General features: G+C 46.1%; 1 protein-coding gene across 1 annotated transcript in view; it reads left to right on the forward strand.

Moving 5' to 3' along the window:
* Positions 1–559: 559 nt before the first annotated feature.
* Positions 560–19,736, forward strand: part of scfd1 (sec1 family domain containing 1) — a 20,444-nt gene continuing 1,267 nt past the window's right edge. Inside the window, exons 1-20 of the mRNA XM_035168816.2 lie at positions 560–667; positions 1,233–1,303; positions 1,467–1,555; positions 1,695–1,785; positions 1,887–2,009; positions 2,727–2,814; positions 2,897–2,986; positions 3,629–3,684; positions 4,019–4,104; positions 4,214–4,313; positions 5,461–5,597; positions 6,053–6,143; positions 6,946–7,019; positions 7,692–7,773; positions 8,326–8,422; positions 9,765–9,835; positions 15,377–15,456; positions 16,459–16,521; positions 17,166–17,241; positions 17,725–17,778. Of these exons, the coding sequence (XP_035024707.1) occupies positions 637–667; positions 1,233–1,303; positions 1,467–1,555; positions 1,695–1,785; positions 1,887–2,009; positions 2,727–2,814; positions 2,897–2,986; positions 3,629–3,684; positions 4,019–4,104; positions 4,214–4,313; positions 5,461–5,597; positions 6,053–6,143; positions 6,946–7,019; positions 7,692–7,773; positions 8,326–8,422; positions 9,765–9,835; positions 15,377–15,456; positions 16,459–16,521; positions 17,166–17,241; positions 17,725–17,778 (1,650 nt within the window). The 5' untranslated portion in view covers positions 560–636. The remainder of the gene's footprint in view (positions 668–1,232; positions 1,304–1,466; positions 1,556–1,694; positions 1,786–1,886; positions 2,010–2,726; positions 2,815–2,896; positions 2,987–3,628; positions 3,685–4,018; positions 4,105–4,213; positions 4,314–5,460; positions 5,598–6,052; positions 6,144–6,945; positions 7,020–7,691; positions 7,774–8,325; positions 8,423–9,764; positions 9,836–15,376; positions 15,457–16,458; positions 16,522–17,165; positions 17,242–17,724; positions 17,779–19,736) is intronic.

Here is a 19,736-nt window from a genome sequence, read left to right on the forward strand (position 1 = left end):
TTATGTGATTTGGAAAATTAAAAAAAAAAGGGTGCTGTTTGAAATGATCCTTGTGGTATTTGGACCAAAGTATGTTACAGACATTTCATTAAGACCCCAAGGAACCATATCAACTTGTGGTAAAATGGGCATGCTATGTCCCCTTTAAAGGGTTTTTAAATAAAATTTCAAAATAAAATGACTGATACCCTGTTATTTCTATCTTTCCAGAATTCAGGGGTTTGATTGAAATGCTGGTTTATTAAAGGATGAGTTTGTTGATCGGAACAAATCAAAGTGTTTTGTGTGATTTTCTGTCAGGAGTTGTGCTGCTGGATTAGAACTTTAAGACATTAGCTCATAGGATTCATTTACCGGAAGTGGAATATCACTAAGTATATTCTCATACTCAAGCTACATTTTGAAGTACTTGTATATATTTGATTTGTGTGATTATTATTGTCACTTTTATTTGTTAGTTAAACACATTAGAATGTAATAAAGAGTGAGAGCTCTGAACGGGCAGACAGCAGCAGAGTGAGACCTCTTTCCACTTCTCTCATCTTTGACGGACTGGTCTCAGAAAACAGCAGCAGAGTGAGAGCTCGTGCCTTTTCCCTCCTCTCTGACCGACACGTCATCACAACATCATCCAAGATGGCGGCCTCGGTGCGGGAGAAGCAGACAGGTCCGTTAAACGCTTTTCTCCGGTTCCGCTGATTTAACGCGGTGACGGTAACTAGTCGCGCGGCCTTAACGAAGCCGGTGGTTTGTTCTAGACCTCCCGGCCTGAACCAGCTGACTCAACCAGCTAACTACCTGCTCCGCATCCTCTGAACGAGCAGCCGGTCGTTAACTAGTGTTTGTGTTTCACCACAGAATCAAACAGCTGATCGTCGCCTCCTCATTCAGACTAGTTAACGAACCGCACAACTAGTTAACTGACGAGCTAACCGGCTCATAGCTGCTGAGGGAGGAACGAGCAGGCTGAAGCTAACCCGCTGCTAACAGCTAACAGCGCTCCACTTTGAAACGTCATCTTTACTCCGTTTGAATCTAAACATGTTTCTGAGCGTCACTGTTATCAAAGCACGTGATCATTGGAGAACTGGCTTTGATCTGGTCTTTGATTTAACACCAACATGTATACCAGAGTCAGACCCTTCACGTTAGGCAGCGAATATGACGTCATATTTGTATGAAGACATTAGATATTGAGATGATTGACTGATGATCTGTGTTGGTACCTGCAGTCGCCCTGAAGCGAATGCTGAACTTCAACGCTCCTCCTCTGAAGAACTCAGCTGCTGAGCCAGTATGGAAGGTATCACATGGCAACACGCACACACACGTTACACATGGGGCGGCCATGGTTACTGTGGTTACACCGGCACGTCAAAGTCACGCCCTCAGCACCGGGAAGAAGTCAGAGCAGTTTCCTCCATGTTGACCAGCAGACTAACACAACTGTGTGTGTGTGTGTGTAGGTGCTGATATACGACCGGTTTGGTCAGGACATCATCTCCCCCCTGTTGTCCGTCAAGGAGCTGAGGGACATGGGCATCACCCTGCACCTGTAAGAGACTCACACACCAACTCACTCTGACCGGAACCTAAAACCAGCAAAGGGTTTTCAGACCGTAAATAACAACTGTCCGAGACTCTGAGTACAGAAAGTGAAGTGTGTGTGTGTGTGTGTGTGTGTGTCTGTGTAGTCTGCTACACTCTGACAGAGATCCTATCCCAGACGTACCAGCCATCTACTTCGTCATGCCCACAGAGGAGAACATTGACAGGATATGCCAGGTACACACACACACACACACACACACACACACACACACCTGGTGTAAAATCCTGACAGACAGCTTCTCAACGTGCTTGTGTGTGTGTGTGTGTGTGTGTAGGACCTGAGGAACCAGCTGTATGAGTCCTACTACCTGAACTTCATCTCTGCCATCAGTAGAAGTAAACTGGAGGACATCGCCAGTGCAGCTCTGGCTGCTAATGCTGTCACCCTAGTCACCAAGGTTACCATGGTTACGCCCATCATTTCATTAGTCCGACTGATTAGTGCGAACCCTCAGTCTGGAGTACAGACTGTGAATAAAGATGGACGACATGACAGCTCCCAATACAGAGGCCAAAGGGTCTTGATCGCCCCCTGGTGGCTGACTGCAGTATAGCTCATTAACATGCTCCATGTTAGCAGATGGGACCAAACAAAATAAATCATAGTAGACGTTAAAAAAATGTTTGTAACGATGTTTCTGTCATTTCAGGTCGTTCTTATCTCACTGATGTTTGTTCAAGTGTTTCTGATCAGTTTGGGTTTAATTTGTTATTTAATGATATAAAAACAAGCTGAGACGACTTGATTGACAGCTGAGACTGACCCCTGATTGGTTGAGAGCGGTGTGGGTGGGACCACGATACCTCGGCTCCACTCCACCATCACTACCGCACAGACTCTGACTGTAAATCACCACAAGATGGCAGCGTTTGTGTGCAGGATAGTTTGTCTTCATGTTTGTACAACAGGAGGAAGTGGAGACGTGTCGGCCATCTTTATTTACAGTCTGTCACTAGTTTCCTGGAGACGCTGACAACGGCAACAAGGGTCTTCACATGTTCATGTGTTTTCATTGAGACAAACTGGTCTGAATCATGGAATCGAACAGATTCTAGTGTAGTTTTGTTAACATCGTCATTGGACCAGTGGTCACGTTACTGTCTGATCATTTCAGGTGTTTGATCAGTACCTGAACTTCATCACCCTGGAAGACGACATGTTCATCCTGTGTCACCAAAACAAGGAGCTCATCTCCTACCACGGTAACACACACACACACACACACACACACACACACACCATTAGTGTTGACAACTATGCTCATAATCACTTAATTGTTTCAAGCCATAAACAGAGCAGACATCCAGGACACAGACATGGAGGCCATCATGGACACCATCGTGGACAGTCTCTTCTGTTTCTTCGTCACTCTGGGTGAGTTTGTTTCTGAGGGTGAACATACACCAGGGGTGGCTCGGTGGTACAGCGGTTAGCCTCACAGAGGGTTCTGGGTTCAAACCTGCCTCCCACAGTCCAAAGAAGTGCAGCTTAACTGGAGACTCGAAATGACCCGTGGGTGTGAATGGTTATTTCTGTGTCGGCCCCACAGACCATAAATACAGATGGTCGACATGAGGAGCCAAAGAAGGGACCTTGATACCACGGCTCCACTGCAGGTTTTACGATCTGATCTCAAGCTGAAGTAAAAGAAGGAAATCTCAGTATGTTACTGGTCGAGTCCACTAGAGGGAAGTGTTCACTTTAGTTTGTATTTAATCCAGGACCAGAATGATTGTTCTGATTTAGTCTCAGTTTAAAAATGTCCAAACAAAGAAGAATCAGATTATTTGAGTCCAGAACAGGTTCCAGTGTCCAGGCTGATTTATATTCATGTGTTGTTCAACCTCCAACACAAACATGAACGTCTCAGACAAAACCTTTGTCTCTGCGCTGTCTCCTTTATTTAAATAATAGAAGATGTAGCTTCAGCTTCGAGTTCTTTATTTCATTTTAAATATTTGCATGTGTCCAATGAGATGAATCTTTTTTTCTACATGTGTGTTGTCACATGATCAGGAGCGGTGCCGATCATCCGCTGTCCCAGAGGAAACGCAGCAGAGATGGTCGCTGTGGTGAGTTGAACGATATTTAACATCATCCACTGAACAGCCCACATCTGGGTTAGGGTTGATGATTCATACACTTTAATACCATAATGACATATTTAATATTTCTGCCTGTCAGGATGTTGACAGCGAGCAGAACTCATTCATACTAATAATGGTTTGTTATGAGTTAATAATACATCTAACTCACAGGTTTATATAATACAAGTGTGTGTGTGTGTGTGTGTGTGTGTGTGTGTGTGTGTGTGTGTGTGTGTGTGTGTGTGTGTGTGTGTGTGTGTGTGTGTGTGTGTGTGTGTGTGTGTGTGTGTGTGTGTGTGTGTGTGTGTGTGTGTTGTAGAAGTTGGACAAAAAGCTCCGTGAGAACCTGCGAGACGCCAGAAACAGCCTCTTCACTGGAGACAACATGGCCGCTGGACAGTTCAGGTACTTCACACCTGTAACTGAAGAATGAAACTGAATGACACGGCATCAAACTCTTCTTCCCATGATGCATTGCTCTGTCTCTGTGTGTAACCGTACCCTTTGACTCCAGTTTCCAGAGGCCTCTGTTCGTTCTGGCTGATCGTAACGTGGACATGGCCACGCCCCTCCACCACACGTGGACCTATCAGGCGCTGATCCATGACGTCCTGGTGAGTTTGTATTGATGCATAGAAGAAGTTGCAGAAGTTTCTCTCTTTGCAACATGAATGAAAAGTTTTTACATCATTTGTTTTTGAAGAAAGAAACTGATTCACATTGTCCTTTGCTCGTTCACATCAACAGTGTGTTTCTGATAATAATATGAATGTGTTTCCTCTGTCGGTGCCACTCATCAACTCACCTCACAAAGGGTGGGTCCCTGTGACCTCTGACCTCCCTGCTCCGTCAGCAGCTTATTGATTCCTGAGTAACGTGTACATCTGTAAAAACACACAAATATATCTTTTGTATTTTTAGAGTAATTTTCTGAAAGAGATCAAACAAACAGGAGGAAACAGAGAAATCATTGGGAACTATTTTCAGCGGTGGATTATCCTCATTTTGTGTGTGTGTGTGTGTGTGTGCGTCAGGGATTCTGTTGAAACACACACAGTAACTCATGCAGAGCCAAGGTGCTGTCAGCCGGTGAGGTGCTGAGGTTCAAACTGACAGCCCTGGAATGCAGAGCTACATGGACGTGTTATGATGTGTTATGATGTGTTATGATGTGTTATGTAACACACACACACCACTTACTGAGTCGTTTAGTGTCATTTTCGTCTTCAGGCCTAATTTTCCTTTGTGTTGAGTTTATTCTGGCTCGTGAAGTTTCTGCTCGGAGGTAAAACAATGTGACACTGTTCAAAACCATCTGATATTTTTTCATTAATGCATCACAGGCCACAGCATCCGAACCGCTGACTGGTTTTGATGTATTGGTGCAGTGGTGTTTCAGACTGGAGCCTTCTCCCTCACAAACCGACAGCAGTCAGGTTTCATTCTGTAGAAAAGCTCAAACCTCCGTATTGTCTGATTAAACAACGAAGATGTTCAACAGTTATTTGAAATGACTGGATCTGCTCATTTTGTCCAGATTCACCAAAGAGTCTCTTGAGTCGCGTCTCTTCGTCCACCAAGTTGTTCACAGGCGAACAAACGCACAGGGGTGAAAACCTAAGCTCCTTAAACTAATAATTCATATTAGAGAAAACCGTATTGTGGTTTTGTGATTATTACTCCCTGGTCCTGGAACCTGCCACTTCTAGGAAGGTCAGAGGCATCATCAGGTGAAATGGATGCTCTGGTTTCTCTCACCAGGACTTCCATCTGAACAGGGTGATGATGGAGGAGGGCGCAGGGGTGGAGCCATCTGCCGGCGCCAGACCAAAGAAGAAGAGCAGGAAGACCTACGACCTGACCGCCGCCGACAAGTTCTGGCAGAAACACAAGGGCAGGTCAGTTCACCAGGAGGAGAAGGTTCAGCTGGAATATCATCTGACTATTTTGAAAAGTTTAACTCGAGCTTCATTCACATGTTTCCAACATTTTATATTTTGGGATGAATTGAAATAATCGTTTCATAATCAACGATAAAGTCCATGACTTATTTTAAAATTTGTGTTTTGACTATTTGGCGGCTGTGGCAGAGTGGGTAGAGCGGTCGTCCTCTAACCAGAAGGTCGGCAGTTCGATCCCAGTCTTCCCCATCTGCAAGCCGAAGATACCGAACCCAGAATGGCCCCTCATAGAAAAAGTGCTGCCCACTGTATGAACGTGTGTGTGAATGACAATAAACCGTAAAGTGTCATCAAGACTAGAAAAGACCAGATAAAACTGGGAGGCGGTTTGCTGTAAACAGGAAGTGGGTTGACGGGTTAGACTTGGACTGAGCGGCGCTCTGTGTCAACAGTCCCTTCCCTGAGGTGGCGGAGTCGGTTCAGGAGGAGCTGGACACTTACAGAGCGCAGGAGGACGAGGTCAAACGGCTGAAGTGCATTATGGTGAGACACACACACACACAACCACACACACACACACAAAACCACACACACACACACACACAACCACACACACACACAATCTGTGAGAGCATTCATTAGCACAATGTATTCCCTCGCTCCTTACCTTAATATAACTATCACAACTAAATGCACAACCTAAACCTCATTCTAACTCGAATCCTAAAAAACCTTCCACCTCAAACAGCTCTTTGACAATTAGGCCAAAATGTCCTCACAAAGATAGAAGTACAAGTTCACACACGCAGCAGGCTGGTCAGTCTTGTTGTCCAGTTGGACGATGTCTCCTGGATTTACAGTAAATCATAAAAATGAACATCAGCTGTACTGAAGAAGACTTGAAACTAGAGACTGAGACAAAAACTCCTGAGGAAAATGTTTACTGACGTCATAAAGTGAGAAGTAGAGTCATTTTCTATAGACTTCTATAGAAACTACCAGTGGAGTCGCCCCCTGCTGGTCAGTACACAGAAGACAGGTTTCAGACTCTTCCACGTTGCCTTTGCCACGTACATTTTTACAGTCTATGGTTTGAACAGAGAGGCAATTCAAAGTGCTTTACATAAGATATGAAATGCATCATGGCTGTAGCAGCAACAGAAGAAAATACAAAAACAAATCATCTAGTCAAGAGTTAATAAGAAAATGTAAGATGGACATTTGGAGACTTAAAAAAACGAATTAGCCACAAGAAGAAGAACAGAAAGAGCTTTGAGCTTTGTGTTAATCTGTGTGTGTCTGTGTGTGTGTGTGTGTGTGTGTGTGTGTGTGTGTGTGTGTGCAGGGTTTGGAGGGAGAGGATGAAGGAGCCATCAGCATGCTATCAGACAACACAGCTAAGCTAACCTCGGCCGTCAGGTACGACAAACGTCCTCCATCATTACACTTCTATAGAAACGGACTTGTTTTTCAGTGGAGTCGTCCTCTGCTGGTCATTTGAGAGAATACAGGTTCCAGGCTCATGCACATTGGAGTCTGTTATATAAACAGTTTGTAGACACGGAGCTAAAACCTTTGTCCGGACGGTGAAGTGTGTCGAGGCGTAGAAATAGAAAGTCGTACCGTGTCTTCTCAAAGGAGCTGGAGGTCTGATGTCACCTCGCGACTCTCGAGCTGCTCGGTCACGTCAAGGTGTCTGACCTCAGGGAAACTTTGTTGTTTCTTCTGCTCCACCTCCTTCACTGAATGTCTGTGGTCGTCTTTCAGCAGCTTTCTCAATAACATGAGTACAAATGAATTTCCATGAAACCTGAGAGTTGAGGTTGAGCTGCGAGCCAGGGAACATGTGATTAGATTTCTGGTTTCCACCATTCAAACACTTGTTTTTATCTGTAACCATGAAAGTATGTTCCTCACTCGCCAATCGTCTCTGTCATCTGTATGAAGACTTTCATCCAAACTGTAAAACAGAGCAGACGCAGATGTTGGTTTCTGATTACAACGTGTTGCGTTAGTGTTGGTTATTAAGAAGCAGCTTCACCTGGTTTCATGGGCAAAAGTTTTACATTTTCTGTCATGTCTTTTCTGCAGCTCTTTGCCGGAGCTGCTGGAGAAGAAACGACTGATCGACCTTCACACCAACGTTGCCACGGCTGTGCTCGATCACATCAAAGTACGAAGCCCTCACCGCTCACACCAGAGAAAACTCTTATTACACCGATTTATACACCAGCGCTGAAACACGAGAGACGTCTCTGTAAATGTGACTGAAGCTGTTTTCAAACCTGCACTGAAGTCCAGACATGTTCCTCACATGTTCCTCACATGTTCCTCACATGTTCCTCACATGTTCCTCACACGTTCTGCAGGTTCTGTGTGTGAGAACAAATGTCTGAGTCAGTGTCTCTGGACATGTTCTGGATCTTCTCCTGCAGCCTCCTGGTAACATGTGTGTAACATGTCAGAGTGAGTCCATGTGAGGAGACAGCAGGACAATGTGTGGAAGCTTCCCAGAGAGCGAGTGGACGTGTTGATGAGGTTTCTAACACGTGACGGACGTGTTAGAAACACAAACTTCAGAAAATGTCCAGATAACATTTTACACAGTTCATGTCTGAATCATCTTTAACAACACAACAACACAACAACACAACAACACAACAGTCTCCGTGTTCGTCTGAGAAGATTCACTCAACACGACTGAGCTGAGCTCTTTGTTTTTCAGAGTCGGAAACTGGACGTTTACTTTGAGTATGAAGAGAGACTGATGAGCAAGTCGACTCTCGACAAAACACTGTTGGACATCATCAGTGACCCAGACGGTGAGCGCACACACACACACACACACACGCACACTCACACACACACACACACACACACACCAGCACACACACACACACACACGCACACACACACACACACACACACACACACACTCACACACACACACACACGCACACACACAGCACACACACACGCACACACACACACACACAGCACACACACACTCGCACACACACACACACACACGCACACACACACACACACACACTCACACTCACACACACACACACACACACACACACCACACTTCGCACACACACTGGCACTCAGTGGTTAACACAATGCTAGGTGTGGAAGTCATTGGCTCGAGCCGGGATGAGGAGCTGGGGATGAGGAGGGCCGAGGAGGGCCGAGGAGCATGGGGCCGGGAGCGGGGCCGAGGAGCATGGGGCCGAGGGCCGGGGCCGAGGAGCATGGGGCCGAGGAGCATGGGGCCGAGGCCGGGCCGAGGAGCATGGGGCCGAGGCCGGGCCGAGCCGGGCCGAGGAGCATGGGGCTGAGGAGCATGGGGCCGAGGAGCATGGGGCTGAGGAGCATGGGGCTGAGGAGCATGGGGCTGAGGAGCCGGGGGCGAGGAGCATGGGGCCGAGGGCATGGGGCCGAGGGCATGGGGCTGAGGAGCCGGGGCCGAGGAGCATGGGGCCGAGGGCATGGGGCTCAGGAGCATGGGGCTGAGGAGCCGGGCCGAGGAGCATGGGGCCGAGGAGCCGGGGGCCGAGGAGCAGGGGGCCGAGGAGCATGGGGCCGAGGAGCATGGGGCCGAGGAGCCGGGGATGAGGAGCATGGGGCCGAGGAGCATGGGGCCGAGCGGGAGGAGCATGGGGCCGAGGGCATGGGGCCGAGGAGCATGGGGCCGACGAGCCGGGGGAGGCCGGGCCGAGGAGCATGGGGCCGAGGAGCATGGGGCCGAGGAGCATGGGGCCGAGGAGCATGGGGCCGAGGAGCCGGGGCCGAGGAGCATGGGGCCGAGGAGCATGGGGCCGAGGAGCATGGGGCTGAGGAGCCGGGCTGAGGAGCATGGGGCTGAGGAGCATGGGGCTGAGGAGCATGGGGCTGAGGAGCCGGGGATGAGGAGCATGGGGCTGAGGAGTCATGGTGCTCCCGAGCAGTAAGGAGAGGCAGCTGAGGGTCAGGAGAGGATGGAGGAGGACTTCTCTGAATGGAGACGATGTGCTGGTTTAGAGGTTCAGCTCCAGTAGAGATTTGAAACCAGAGCAGCTTTACACATTGAATTATCCAATGTTCTATATCTGTTCATCTATTCACATATAACAGAACAACTGAAAACTGACTGTGTGTAAATGTTTGTGTTTTTTTTAGCCGGGACCCCAGAAGACAAAATGAGACTTTTCCTCATTTACTACATCACCGCTCCGCAGGCTCCTCCAGAGGTGAGACGCTGATGATTCAGACATGGACCAGTGGAGGTTTCAGACACATTAGACACTTTACATATACAATTACAATGTCCAAGTAAAAATCTCTGGTTAGATGTCAGGAGCAGAAAGATGAGACTGTCCTGATACAACAGCTTGAAGCTCTGAGGATCTTCTCGTGTCCGTTACGCTTCATATCACAGTTGGACTCTATGAATTGTCGGTGTTGTTGCTATGACAACACACTGTCTCTAACATTATCCATGAGTAAAGTCAGGCTCTTCCTTAAACTGACTTATTTTTGCCAAATCCCGATATTTTCCATGTCAAACAATGTGTTTTGACTTTAAAATCTGTGTAAGCGTGTTTCCAAACCGCCGCCCCCGGTGGATGTGGACAGGCTGGCGTCTTTGGAGCCGTCATCACCATCGTCGTCACATCTGACTCGGAGCAGAGTGAACGGAGACAAACGTCCAGTGTGTGACTCTAAACTGCTGCTGCACCAACTTAATGAAATCCCATCGCCGCTTGGCTCCGATGACTCGGTTGTTCTCTCCGAGTCGAGCCACAGCGACGCAGATGGACCCTCGGGAGACGCCGACCTTCTGACCCCAACACACAACAAGAGCACAAACACCACTCCCCTGAGACCAGCGAACAGAGAGCACAGTCGAGTGCAGAGCTGCTTCGACAGGTCTGTGGTCCCGTTGGTATGGTGATGTCCGCTGTTTGATCAAAAGGACTAATCCTCACGCTTCTTTAATCTGATGGGACTTTGAACTTGTTCTCGACTCAATGAGATCATCTTCTCATTAAAAACACTTTTCTAGTCGTCGTGCGACTTTTAAAAACCTTCACACGGCACAAAAACCAATAATACATCAAAGGTCCAAACTTAACATCTTGTCACTCCATGTTTTACACGTTATGGAAGACGACTGTTTTCAATTAAAGCATCAGACGCAAAATAAGGTTTATCATTATTACATTTATCAGCGATGAAGCCTGAGAGAGAATCCTCAGCTGGAAGCACGACATGGTTCAGTCCATCCAGAGACGTTTCCAGCCTCTGGATCAGAGACTCGTGTGAACTGATCTCGTTTCAGTTTGAAAACTCTGGGTTTGTGTTTGAGTCTGAACAGAAACTGAGACTTTAGTAAACGATGACGCAGACGTTCTCTTCCTGATTGGTCCTCATCAGTCACATGACTCGTTGGAGATTGACAGGAGGCTCACGATGATCTTTTGATTTATCACTCATTTAAGAATGAAACAAGCTCCATGAGTATTTAATGTTTATATATTATTTAGGGTTGAGTGTCATGCTTGACGTGTTGGATGTTTGTGAGCTTGTATTTATATTAATTTTTATTAGTAATGGACATTAGCAAGTAGCTAAATCTGGTTCAATGGGTCTCATCTTTTCCATGGAGTGGAAGTCTCTCATTGAAAGGCTCGTGGTGCTAACGCTGGGATTTGGCACATTGAAGTGTGAAAAGTTTCCATTCTTAATGATCAAATCTTCTGTTAATCTTCTGCACTCAATGGTTTCACCTGATGTTTGTAAAAATCTGCTCCGAGACTTTATGAACATTGTGAAAACTGTTCCTGGCTCAGAGAAGGTCGGCCTCTCAGAAGGTCGGCTGCTGAAAAGGTCACATTGCAAAGCAGCAAAATCGAGAATGACAGAAAATCAAACACAGAGAAGTCGGACGTGGACGTTTACATCAGCAGATGATTCCAATCTAAAGAGTGTTTTTATAATAGTCTCTTACGCTTGGTCCTGGATTCTGACAACAATGAACAAACCCCACAGTTCTGCCCTGTGAGAGAAGAGAAATGTGAGTTGGCTGCCGCAGTTGTTTTTTCTCTTTACTGGGAATATTGAGTATTTTATTGGCTGCATTTGAACTTGTGTGAAGGCAGATTACTCAGCGGTGAGACGGTGAGGTGAAGCTTTTTGTGGTTCGGCTCAGTCAAAATATAGCCTCATACTGAAGAGGAGACCTCAAGGGGATCTGGAACTTTCTGTGATCTTCCTGCGGTTTAGTGTTTACTTCAACGAACAAAACCAGGACACTGAGGAAAGTAAGAGGATCCGAGGACGGGGAAATTAAAACCACATCACACCACAATACTCCTATTCTTCTGTGGAGGGAAGAGATGGAGCAGCTCTCCTCAAACAGTCAGCATCAGGGTGAAAGCTCAGGAAGTAATGTTGTGTTTTAGTCACTTCAATTGTTTAGTTTGATGTCACATGATCTACATATATCTTTTGTTGACCAATCAAAACACTCCTCTGTACGTTTGAATGCACATTTCCCCTGTGATGAAAACCTGCTGAGATACAGACAAACAACCAACCGTTACCTGCAGTTACCAGACTGACCTCAGGTCAGCAGCACATTCATTCTCATTACGGGACAGAAGAATAAAGCCTGAGGCCTCTGGGTCTGAAGTCGGAGCGAGTCGTCTTGTTCGTCTCGCTCTGGTTACGGAGGTCAAGAGAGTGAGAGCTTTTAGAGTTTGACATTTGTTTTAGTTTTTGCTGACCACTGACTTTTGCACCATTATATATTTTTCTGTAGAAACTAAAGCTTCAGACGCAGGCTATGTCCTCACTACGACTTTTTACTTTGAAAAGGATGTTTTCAAAGTAAAGCGATCTCTGTCCACACAAGCGTTTTCACTCCGGATCAGTTTTAATCCCCATCCACACTAACACGCCTTAAAGCGCACGTCACATGACCACTCACGTGCACTGAGCATGTGCATGTATTGCTTGAATAACAGCTCGTCTCCTACGCTTTTACACAGTTTAACACAGACTTTGTATTCAAGTGAAAGTGACTTCAGCAGCAGAGACACAAAACAATCCAACTCCATCTAAAGAAGTGGAGGAAAGCTAAATGTCAGTTCAGGCCGATTATCAGACTGCAGCGTTTAGCTGGAAACCTGTGAAGCATCAGACTTTGGTGGTTTCTTGTGTTGATGTCAGAAATTCCTCTTGAGATTTGTGTCGTTGGACGACAAACTAAAGTTGGTTTGTCGTCCCAGATGTGATCCAGTTCTTCCCGTCATCCTTCCCAGGGTTCTTCATCGACACTGCACCGGCACACGGGAAGCTTACTTCACTCAACGCTTGATTGGCAGTAGAAAGTAGAAATGGTTTAGACAGATGGTTTCACGTCTGTTGCGCCCGCAGGTCCTCACAACCACATTATTCTGATCAATGAGAAGCATCTTCTTGGCTCCACCATATCCACAGTTTGTTATGAGCCAGTGATCGAACAAAGATGATCGAGTCAAGGCGCCAAGTTCCTCTGGGAGAAGCAGAGACCTGGTTACTCACCGTGAAGGGAGCGCTGCTGGCTCTGATTTAGTTTGGCAGAAACCCCCCCTCATCCATTAGTGAAGTGACAGGGCCTGTGATTTAGATCAGTTTGCTGTTTGGAGTCTTAACATGAATTGATGCAGGTTTTCTGAACTACGTGTTGAACCAGGCCGGTGAAGTTCCCAGACCTTCAGAAGCAGTGAGTGGTTGGTGTGGGCAGAGAGCTCTGCTGCTACACCTGCAAAAATCATTTCAACAATCTGTTTCAATTCAACATTGGTGAAATCTATCGCTCGCCAACATATGAAAGCAAGAAATGTCTTTGAGTTGTGGATATTCATCACTAATGAAACCTCCTGCTGGGTTATTTATGGTCAGTGACATCAGTTGTGGGACGAAGAGGTAAAGTCGGTGTGTTCACGTAGAGATTCTGGTGTTTGTGTGCTGAAGACAACTGATGTGTTTTCTACACTGTGTTTCTCTCTGGGCTGAATGAGTCTCAGCTTGAAGGAGACTGGCTTCACAGTGTTTGTGCTGTTGCTGTGTTATCAAGGTTTCACACATTGATTTGGACATAAACCTGAAAGTTGGCTTAATCAAACATGTCAAAGTAAAATAAGACGAAGTTGACTGCAGCGTCTAGGAAAGTTTCTCCATCTTTAGCACTTTCACACCGAAGTGCCAGGAGCAGAGTTTCAGAAGCTTATTTATCTAAAGTCCAGTTCTCTTTCCTCACAGGCTGGAGGTTTGTGGGTGTGTTGCATCGATTGGTCCTTTATTTCTCCTGCTGTTGCTATTGTGCCGTTTGATGGTGATGAAGATGGACCACGTGAATTAATCGTTCATTTGTCGTCATCCAGGTAAAACTTTGAAATAATGGTGATATTGACTTGAAGTCATATCCCCAGCTCCAATGTGATATTATTACACATCATTATATCGTTGATAGGAAACAATCTCAGTCTAAATGTGGCTGCTGGAGAACAGATGCTGTGGAAACTCTTCTGTGGACGTGAGGGGACGGACAGTCTGAAAATCACTTCATATTAAGGTTCTCAGCATCTGTTCACATGTCTGCTGGTGGACGGGGGGGGCAGTTCCTCCATCTGCCAGAAACAACAAGCCTCCCTCTCTTTCATCCTCCTGAGAGCTGGATCAGTCCGGCTTCACCCTCCATCACCACCCACTCCTTCTCCGTCTTCCTCGCCCCCCCTCTGTGACCAGCGCTCTTTGTTTGTCTCACCCTCAGAACTCTGTCTCACCCGTTTCTCCTCCTATCTGCTGCACAGTCTCCAGAGTGCTGCTGGAGTTTCTCGTCCTCAAAAACAAACCACACACACTCACTTGGCTCAGCAGCGTAATCCCTGTGCTCCACTGAGCTGCCAGTCAGCTCCTGAGCGAAGGAGAAACTGTAGACACACGACGTCATGCTCACTACCTGTGGCCTGGAAAGAGGGACTGAGTGGAATGTTTTCCTCCTACTATTTATACACTGCAAACTTTCCTGGGTTCACTTTGCTCTTTGGGGGAGAGAGGCCCCTCAGTCAAACTGGTGAGACTTGAACTCGCTGCTGAAACCTGCGTTATTGAAATTCTTTGAGTTGGTGTGGCTGTTGATGCAGTGCTGTCACAATAACTTTCAGTTATTTCAACCCTGGACAGAGTTACATTTTGTTTGTGAAGAATCTCAGTCATCGTGGTCTCTTCAGGGGTCGTACAGAGGAGACGGGACCTACTCACCACCAAGCACAAAACATACAAGGACAGATTGAAAGGTGAAGGAACAGAAGCACATCACGGAGGAACTGAAATCCCGTGGCTGCCCCAAACTGACAGAGCAGAGTGTGTACTTATTCTTTAAATGGAAAACTTCAAACAACACATACCTGTGTTTTTAAAGCCGAGCTTCGCCCTGAGGCAGACGTTTGTCCTGAGGACAAATCTCCTCGCCACAAACAGGAGAACCAGCAGCCTCCTGTTCCACTACCACGTTGGCTTGTGTGATAAAAGCCAGCGTCCACTGATCCCGGCTCAGTTTGCGGATCCCAGACGTTCCCTAATCGATGATTAATTCATATTAATGAGCAGCAACAGTTGATGATGAAGTTTCATTTTCTCCTTTGAAATCAGTCGGTGATTGTGTGATTGTGTGATGATTGTGTTGCCTCAGGATTTCCCTGCTTCTCTCTGGAGGTTGTTCATGTCTGTTTGCTGTGTTGCAGTCTGACCTGGAGCAGTACAAGACGGCGTTACTGGACACAGGCTGTGACCTTTCACCTCTCAACTACATCAAACAGTGGAAGTAAGTTTGTTATTGATGGTTTCAAACTCACTTTCAATTTACATTGTCAGATAAAATACAAGACTGTAACTGTTCTATGAGTATAACCACTGTTTTACTCATTTAATATCATATTAATAATACTTGTTAATGATAACATAGTTTAAATACTGCAGTGCCTCTTTCCGCTGTGACACAGGTTCTTACTCACAGTAAACAAAGAAGGAACTTGACTGATCATTATTTTCTTATTTCTTATTTCTTGTTAAAGTGAATCTTTTAGCCACGATAATCTTACAAAGAGATTTAGTTCCAGATGTTTCTGTACTCTGTTCCATCTCACCTCTTCCATCTCGCCTGTTCCATCTCACCTGTTCCATCTCGCCTGTTCCATCTCGCCTGTTCCATCTCGCCTGTTCCATCTCACCTCTTCCATCTCACCTGTTCCATCTCGCCTGTTCCATCTCACCTCTTCCATCTCGCCTGTTCCATCTCACCTGTTCCATCTCACCTGTTCCATCTCACCTGTTCCATCTCACCTGTTCCATCTCACCTGTTCCATCTCACCTGTTCCATCTCGCCTGTTCCATCTCGCCTGTTCCATCTCGCCTGTTCCATCTCGCCTGTTCCATCTCGCCTGTTCCATCTCGCCTGTTCCATCTCGCCTGTTCCATCTCGCCTGTTCCATCTCGCCTGTTCCATCTCGCCTGTTCCATCTCGCCTGTTCCATCTCGCCTGTTCCATCTCGCCTGTTCCATCTCGCCTGTTCCATCTCGCCTGTTCCATCTCGCCTGTTCCATCTCGCCTGTTCCATCTCGCCTGTTCCATCTCGCCTGTTCCATCTCGCCTGTTCCATCTCGCCTGTTCCATCTCACCTGTTCCATCTCGCCTGTTCCATCTCACCTGTTCCATCTCCCTCTTCCATCTCACCTGTTCCATCTCGCCTCTTCCATCTCACCTGTTCCATCTCGCCTGTTCCATCTCACCTGTTCCATCTCACCTGTTCCATCTCACCTGTTCCAGGGCCTTCACCAAGATGGCTGCCACTCCGGCCAACTACGGCAACAGTGGAGTGAAACCTATGGGGTAAGTTAGTGACGATCATCAGTGCTAATAGTTTGTATATTTCTGTACAGCTCAGAAATGTGATTTGAATATGATCTTTTCTGATCGAGCAAGGCACCTGGAAAATCAAATTCCAAAACTTCTGATTTAGTCCAAATAAAAAGTCAGCGTTCATCATCCAGTCTTTAAAAGTCTGATGGATTCAGTTTTCTTTTTTAAACTCTTCTCGTCTTTTTAAATTTCTAAAGTGAGGCAGTGAATCATTATCATATAAATCACTTTTCTAATCTCCTTTTAATAACCTTTATATTCCTGATGTGGGAATGTTTTTTTGCCACAGTTTAAGGTTATGTCGTCATTTTTCCATCCTCTGAGGAGTTTGTGTTTTCGGCCGCTCTGTTAACTACTGAATGGATTTGAAATGTGCTGAAGGGTGAGACGTGGCCAAGAAAGAATTTTGGCGTAAATCAGTTGGACTTTTTATTGCATTTTCACAAATTTCCCAGATAATAATTTCCTAATCTTGATGGAAAAGAGATTTTGTTTGGTTTGTGTTGAGACTACCAGCCTAACCTTGTCCTCCTCTTCTCTGTCTCACTCTCTTCCTCCCTCTCCCTCCCTTCTCTCCTCCTCCTCCTCCTCCTCCTCCTCCTCCTCCTCTGCAGACTGTTCTCCAGAGTGATGAATACCGGCTCCCAGTTTGTCATGGAGGGAGTGAAGAACCTGGTGCTCAAACAGCATGTGAGTCAAAGTGTTTCTGTGAACAAAGTTTGCAGCTGTGATGTTCTGAAGGTTCGAGATAAACAAGCAAACGTGTTTCCTTTAGTTAAAAGTCCAGAATGAACAAATAATCCATTCATCAAACCAAACTCTGCCTCCACACAGACATAACCCAAACCCCCGGTGACATAGACACCTGCATGTTAAGGCTGGGACGAGCAAACCAGTTTGAGAGCAGCAGATCTTTTCATTCCTTTCACCGGATCATCACGATACTTTAACGACTGTTATCCTCATCTCTTCCTCCTCTGCACAAAGACATCTCATCAAAAACACTGTCACAGTTCAGGCCACTGGTTAACTGGTCAACTAGTTAACCTGTCACTGGTTAACCGATTAACTGGTTTACTAGTTAACTGGCCACTGGTTAACTGGTTGTTTCTGCTGTGTACATGTTGCTGTGTCCAGTATTTTAAAGCCCCCTGAACCTTCCTCTATCCTCAGAACCTCCCGGTCACTCGGATCCTCGACCACCTGATGGAGATGAAGTCCCACCCTGTGAGTTTGTGTGTCTGTTTGTTGTGTCGTCAGAACGTCGTGTTTGAATCTTCTAAACTTTATTCTCCATGCACAGAGGAAGTTGGGACCAGCGCTAAGTGCAGATTCATTATTTAACGGATTTCATAATTTTTTTAACGTAACCTTCTTATGAACGGCAGCAGAGAAAGAAAACTAAAGTTTCCAATGTAAACTGAAGCCGGCTCTGTTATTTCACTAACACGTCAAGACTCTGCCGACTTACCCAGGTAACACAAAGAAATACTTACATGAAATGATATATATATATAATATTTAGGTTAAAGTTAAATGATTTTTAAATCCTAACCCACAAAGTCGACAAACAGCCTTTTTATTAGTTTGTTACTTTGTCGTCTCAGATGTGGAACACAAACATTTCCAGACGCTCTGCTGTCGTGATTGTTCCGCTCTTGTTAGCGTCCTCCACTTCCGTAAAAAACAACGTAACATTACTGACTTACTTTACTGATCAGTCAAGAGGGCACACGATAGGTCGAGCTGCCAGTGAGCGCCCTCTGCTGGATCAGGAGAAACACTACTTCCGACAGGCTGACGATTTTCGAGACTGAAGATTTTGAAATCAGACGCGTTCAAATTAATGTGTGAATGTGTGTGTGCATGTGTGTGTAATAACACACTTTCAAACATGTAGATAAACATGTGACCGCATGTGAACCCATCAACACTTCAGTAATTTGATCCAAGACACACACAAAGACACACACACTCAGAAACACACGCAAAGACACACACACTCAGAAACACACGCAAATACACACACACGCAGAAACACACACAGAGACACGCACTCAGAAACACACGCGAAGACAAACACACTCAGAAACACACGCAAATACACACACACGCAGAAACACACACAGAGACACGCACTCAGAAACACACGCGAAGACACACACACTCAGAAACACACGCAAATACACACACACTCAGAAACACACACAAAGACACACACACACTCCGAAACACACGCAAAGACACACACTCAGAAACACACGCAAAGACACACACTCAGAAACACACACAAAGACACACACTCAGAAACACACACACTCAGACTGTACAGTTTTCTCAGCGTCTGGAGTTTCAGACGACCAACAAAGATCCTGTTGTTGTGAAGGGGGAAGGGGGAGGGGGACGATAGGACTGGGATGAAGATGAAAGAAGTAGAAGACATTCCACATCTATCAGATGTGTGTGTGTGTGTGTGTGTGTGTGTGTGTGTGTGTGTGTGTGTGTGTGTGTGTGTGTGTGTGTGTGTGTGTGTGTGTGTGTGTGTGTGTGTGTGTGTGTGTGTGTGTGTGTGTGTGTGTGGTAATAAAGCAATAGTTCAACATTTAACTGTAAATAAAGATGGACGACTGACTAGTGGACCAACAGACTTACTGGGACGTCCTGATAATAAAGAATCACACTGGTCCAGTCTCGAGGGAACAAAGGGACGAGTTTCTCAGCTTCCTTCTGAGACAGGATGTCCCTAATGTTCTTGTGGAGGAAGGCTGTCCTAGAGACCTGTTTTATATGTGGGTCACATGTCCTGGTCCTAACTCAGGTTCCTCACAGTGGAGCTGGGGGCCAAGCTAACACCAAGGGGACTATCTGGTCACACTGTGCTTCTCTCAGATGTTTAGGGACCATTACAATGAGCTCAGTCTGAATTTAGAAGTAAGACGTTCTGGGTCGTCCAGACCTTGATGTTCTTGGGACCTTCTCGAAGTTGGACGAAGTGATTAGATTGATCAGGCTTCATATATGTACAGCTGGGTGTCGTCTGCGTACGAGGTGCTTTCTGATGATGTTGCCTAAAGGGAGCAGATATGAGGTGAAGAGCATCGGTCCAAGGACAGAACCCTGTGGAACTCCATGACTCACTTGTGTGTGCATGGAGGAGTCTTACACAATCATCGATCATCTTTATA

Source organism: Hippoglossus stenolepis, chromosome 10, assembly GCF_022539355.2.
Source record: "Hippoglossus stenolepis isolate QCI-W04-F060 chromosome 10, HSTE1.2, whole genome shotgun sequence".
In the NCBI taxonomy this organism is placed as follows: Eukaryota; Metazoa; Chordata; class Actinopteri; order Pleuronectiformes; family Pleuronectidae; genus Hippoglossus; species Hippoglossus stenolepis.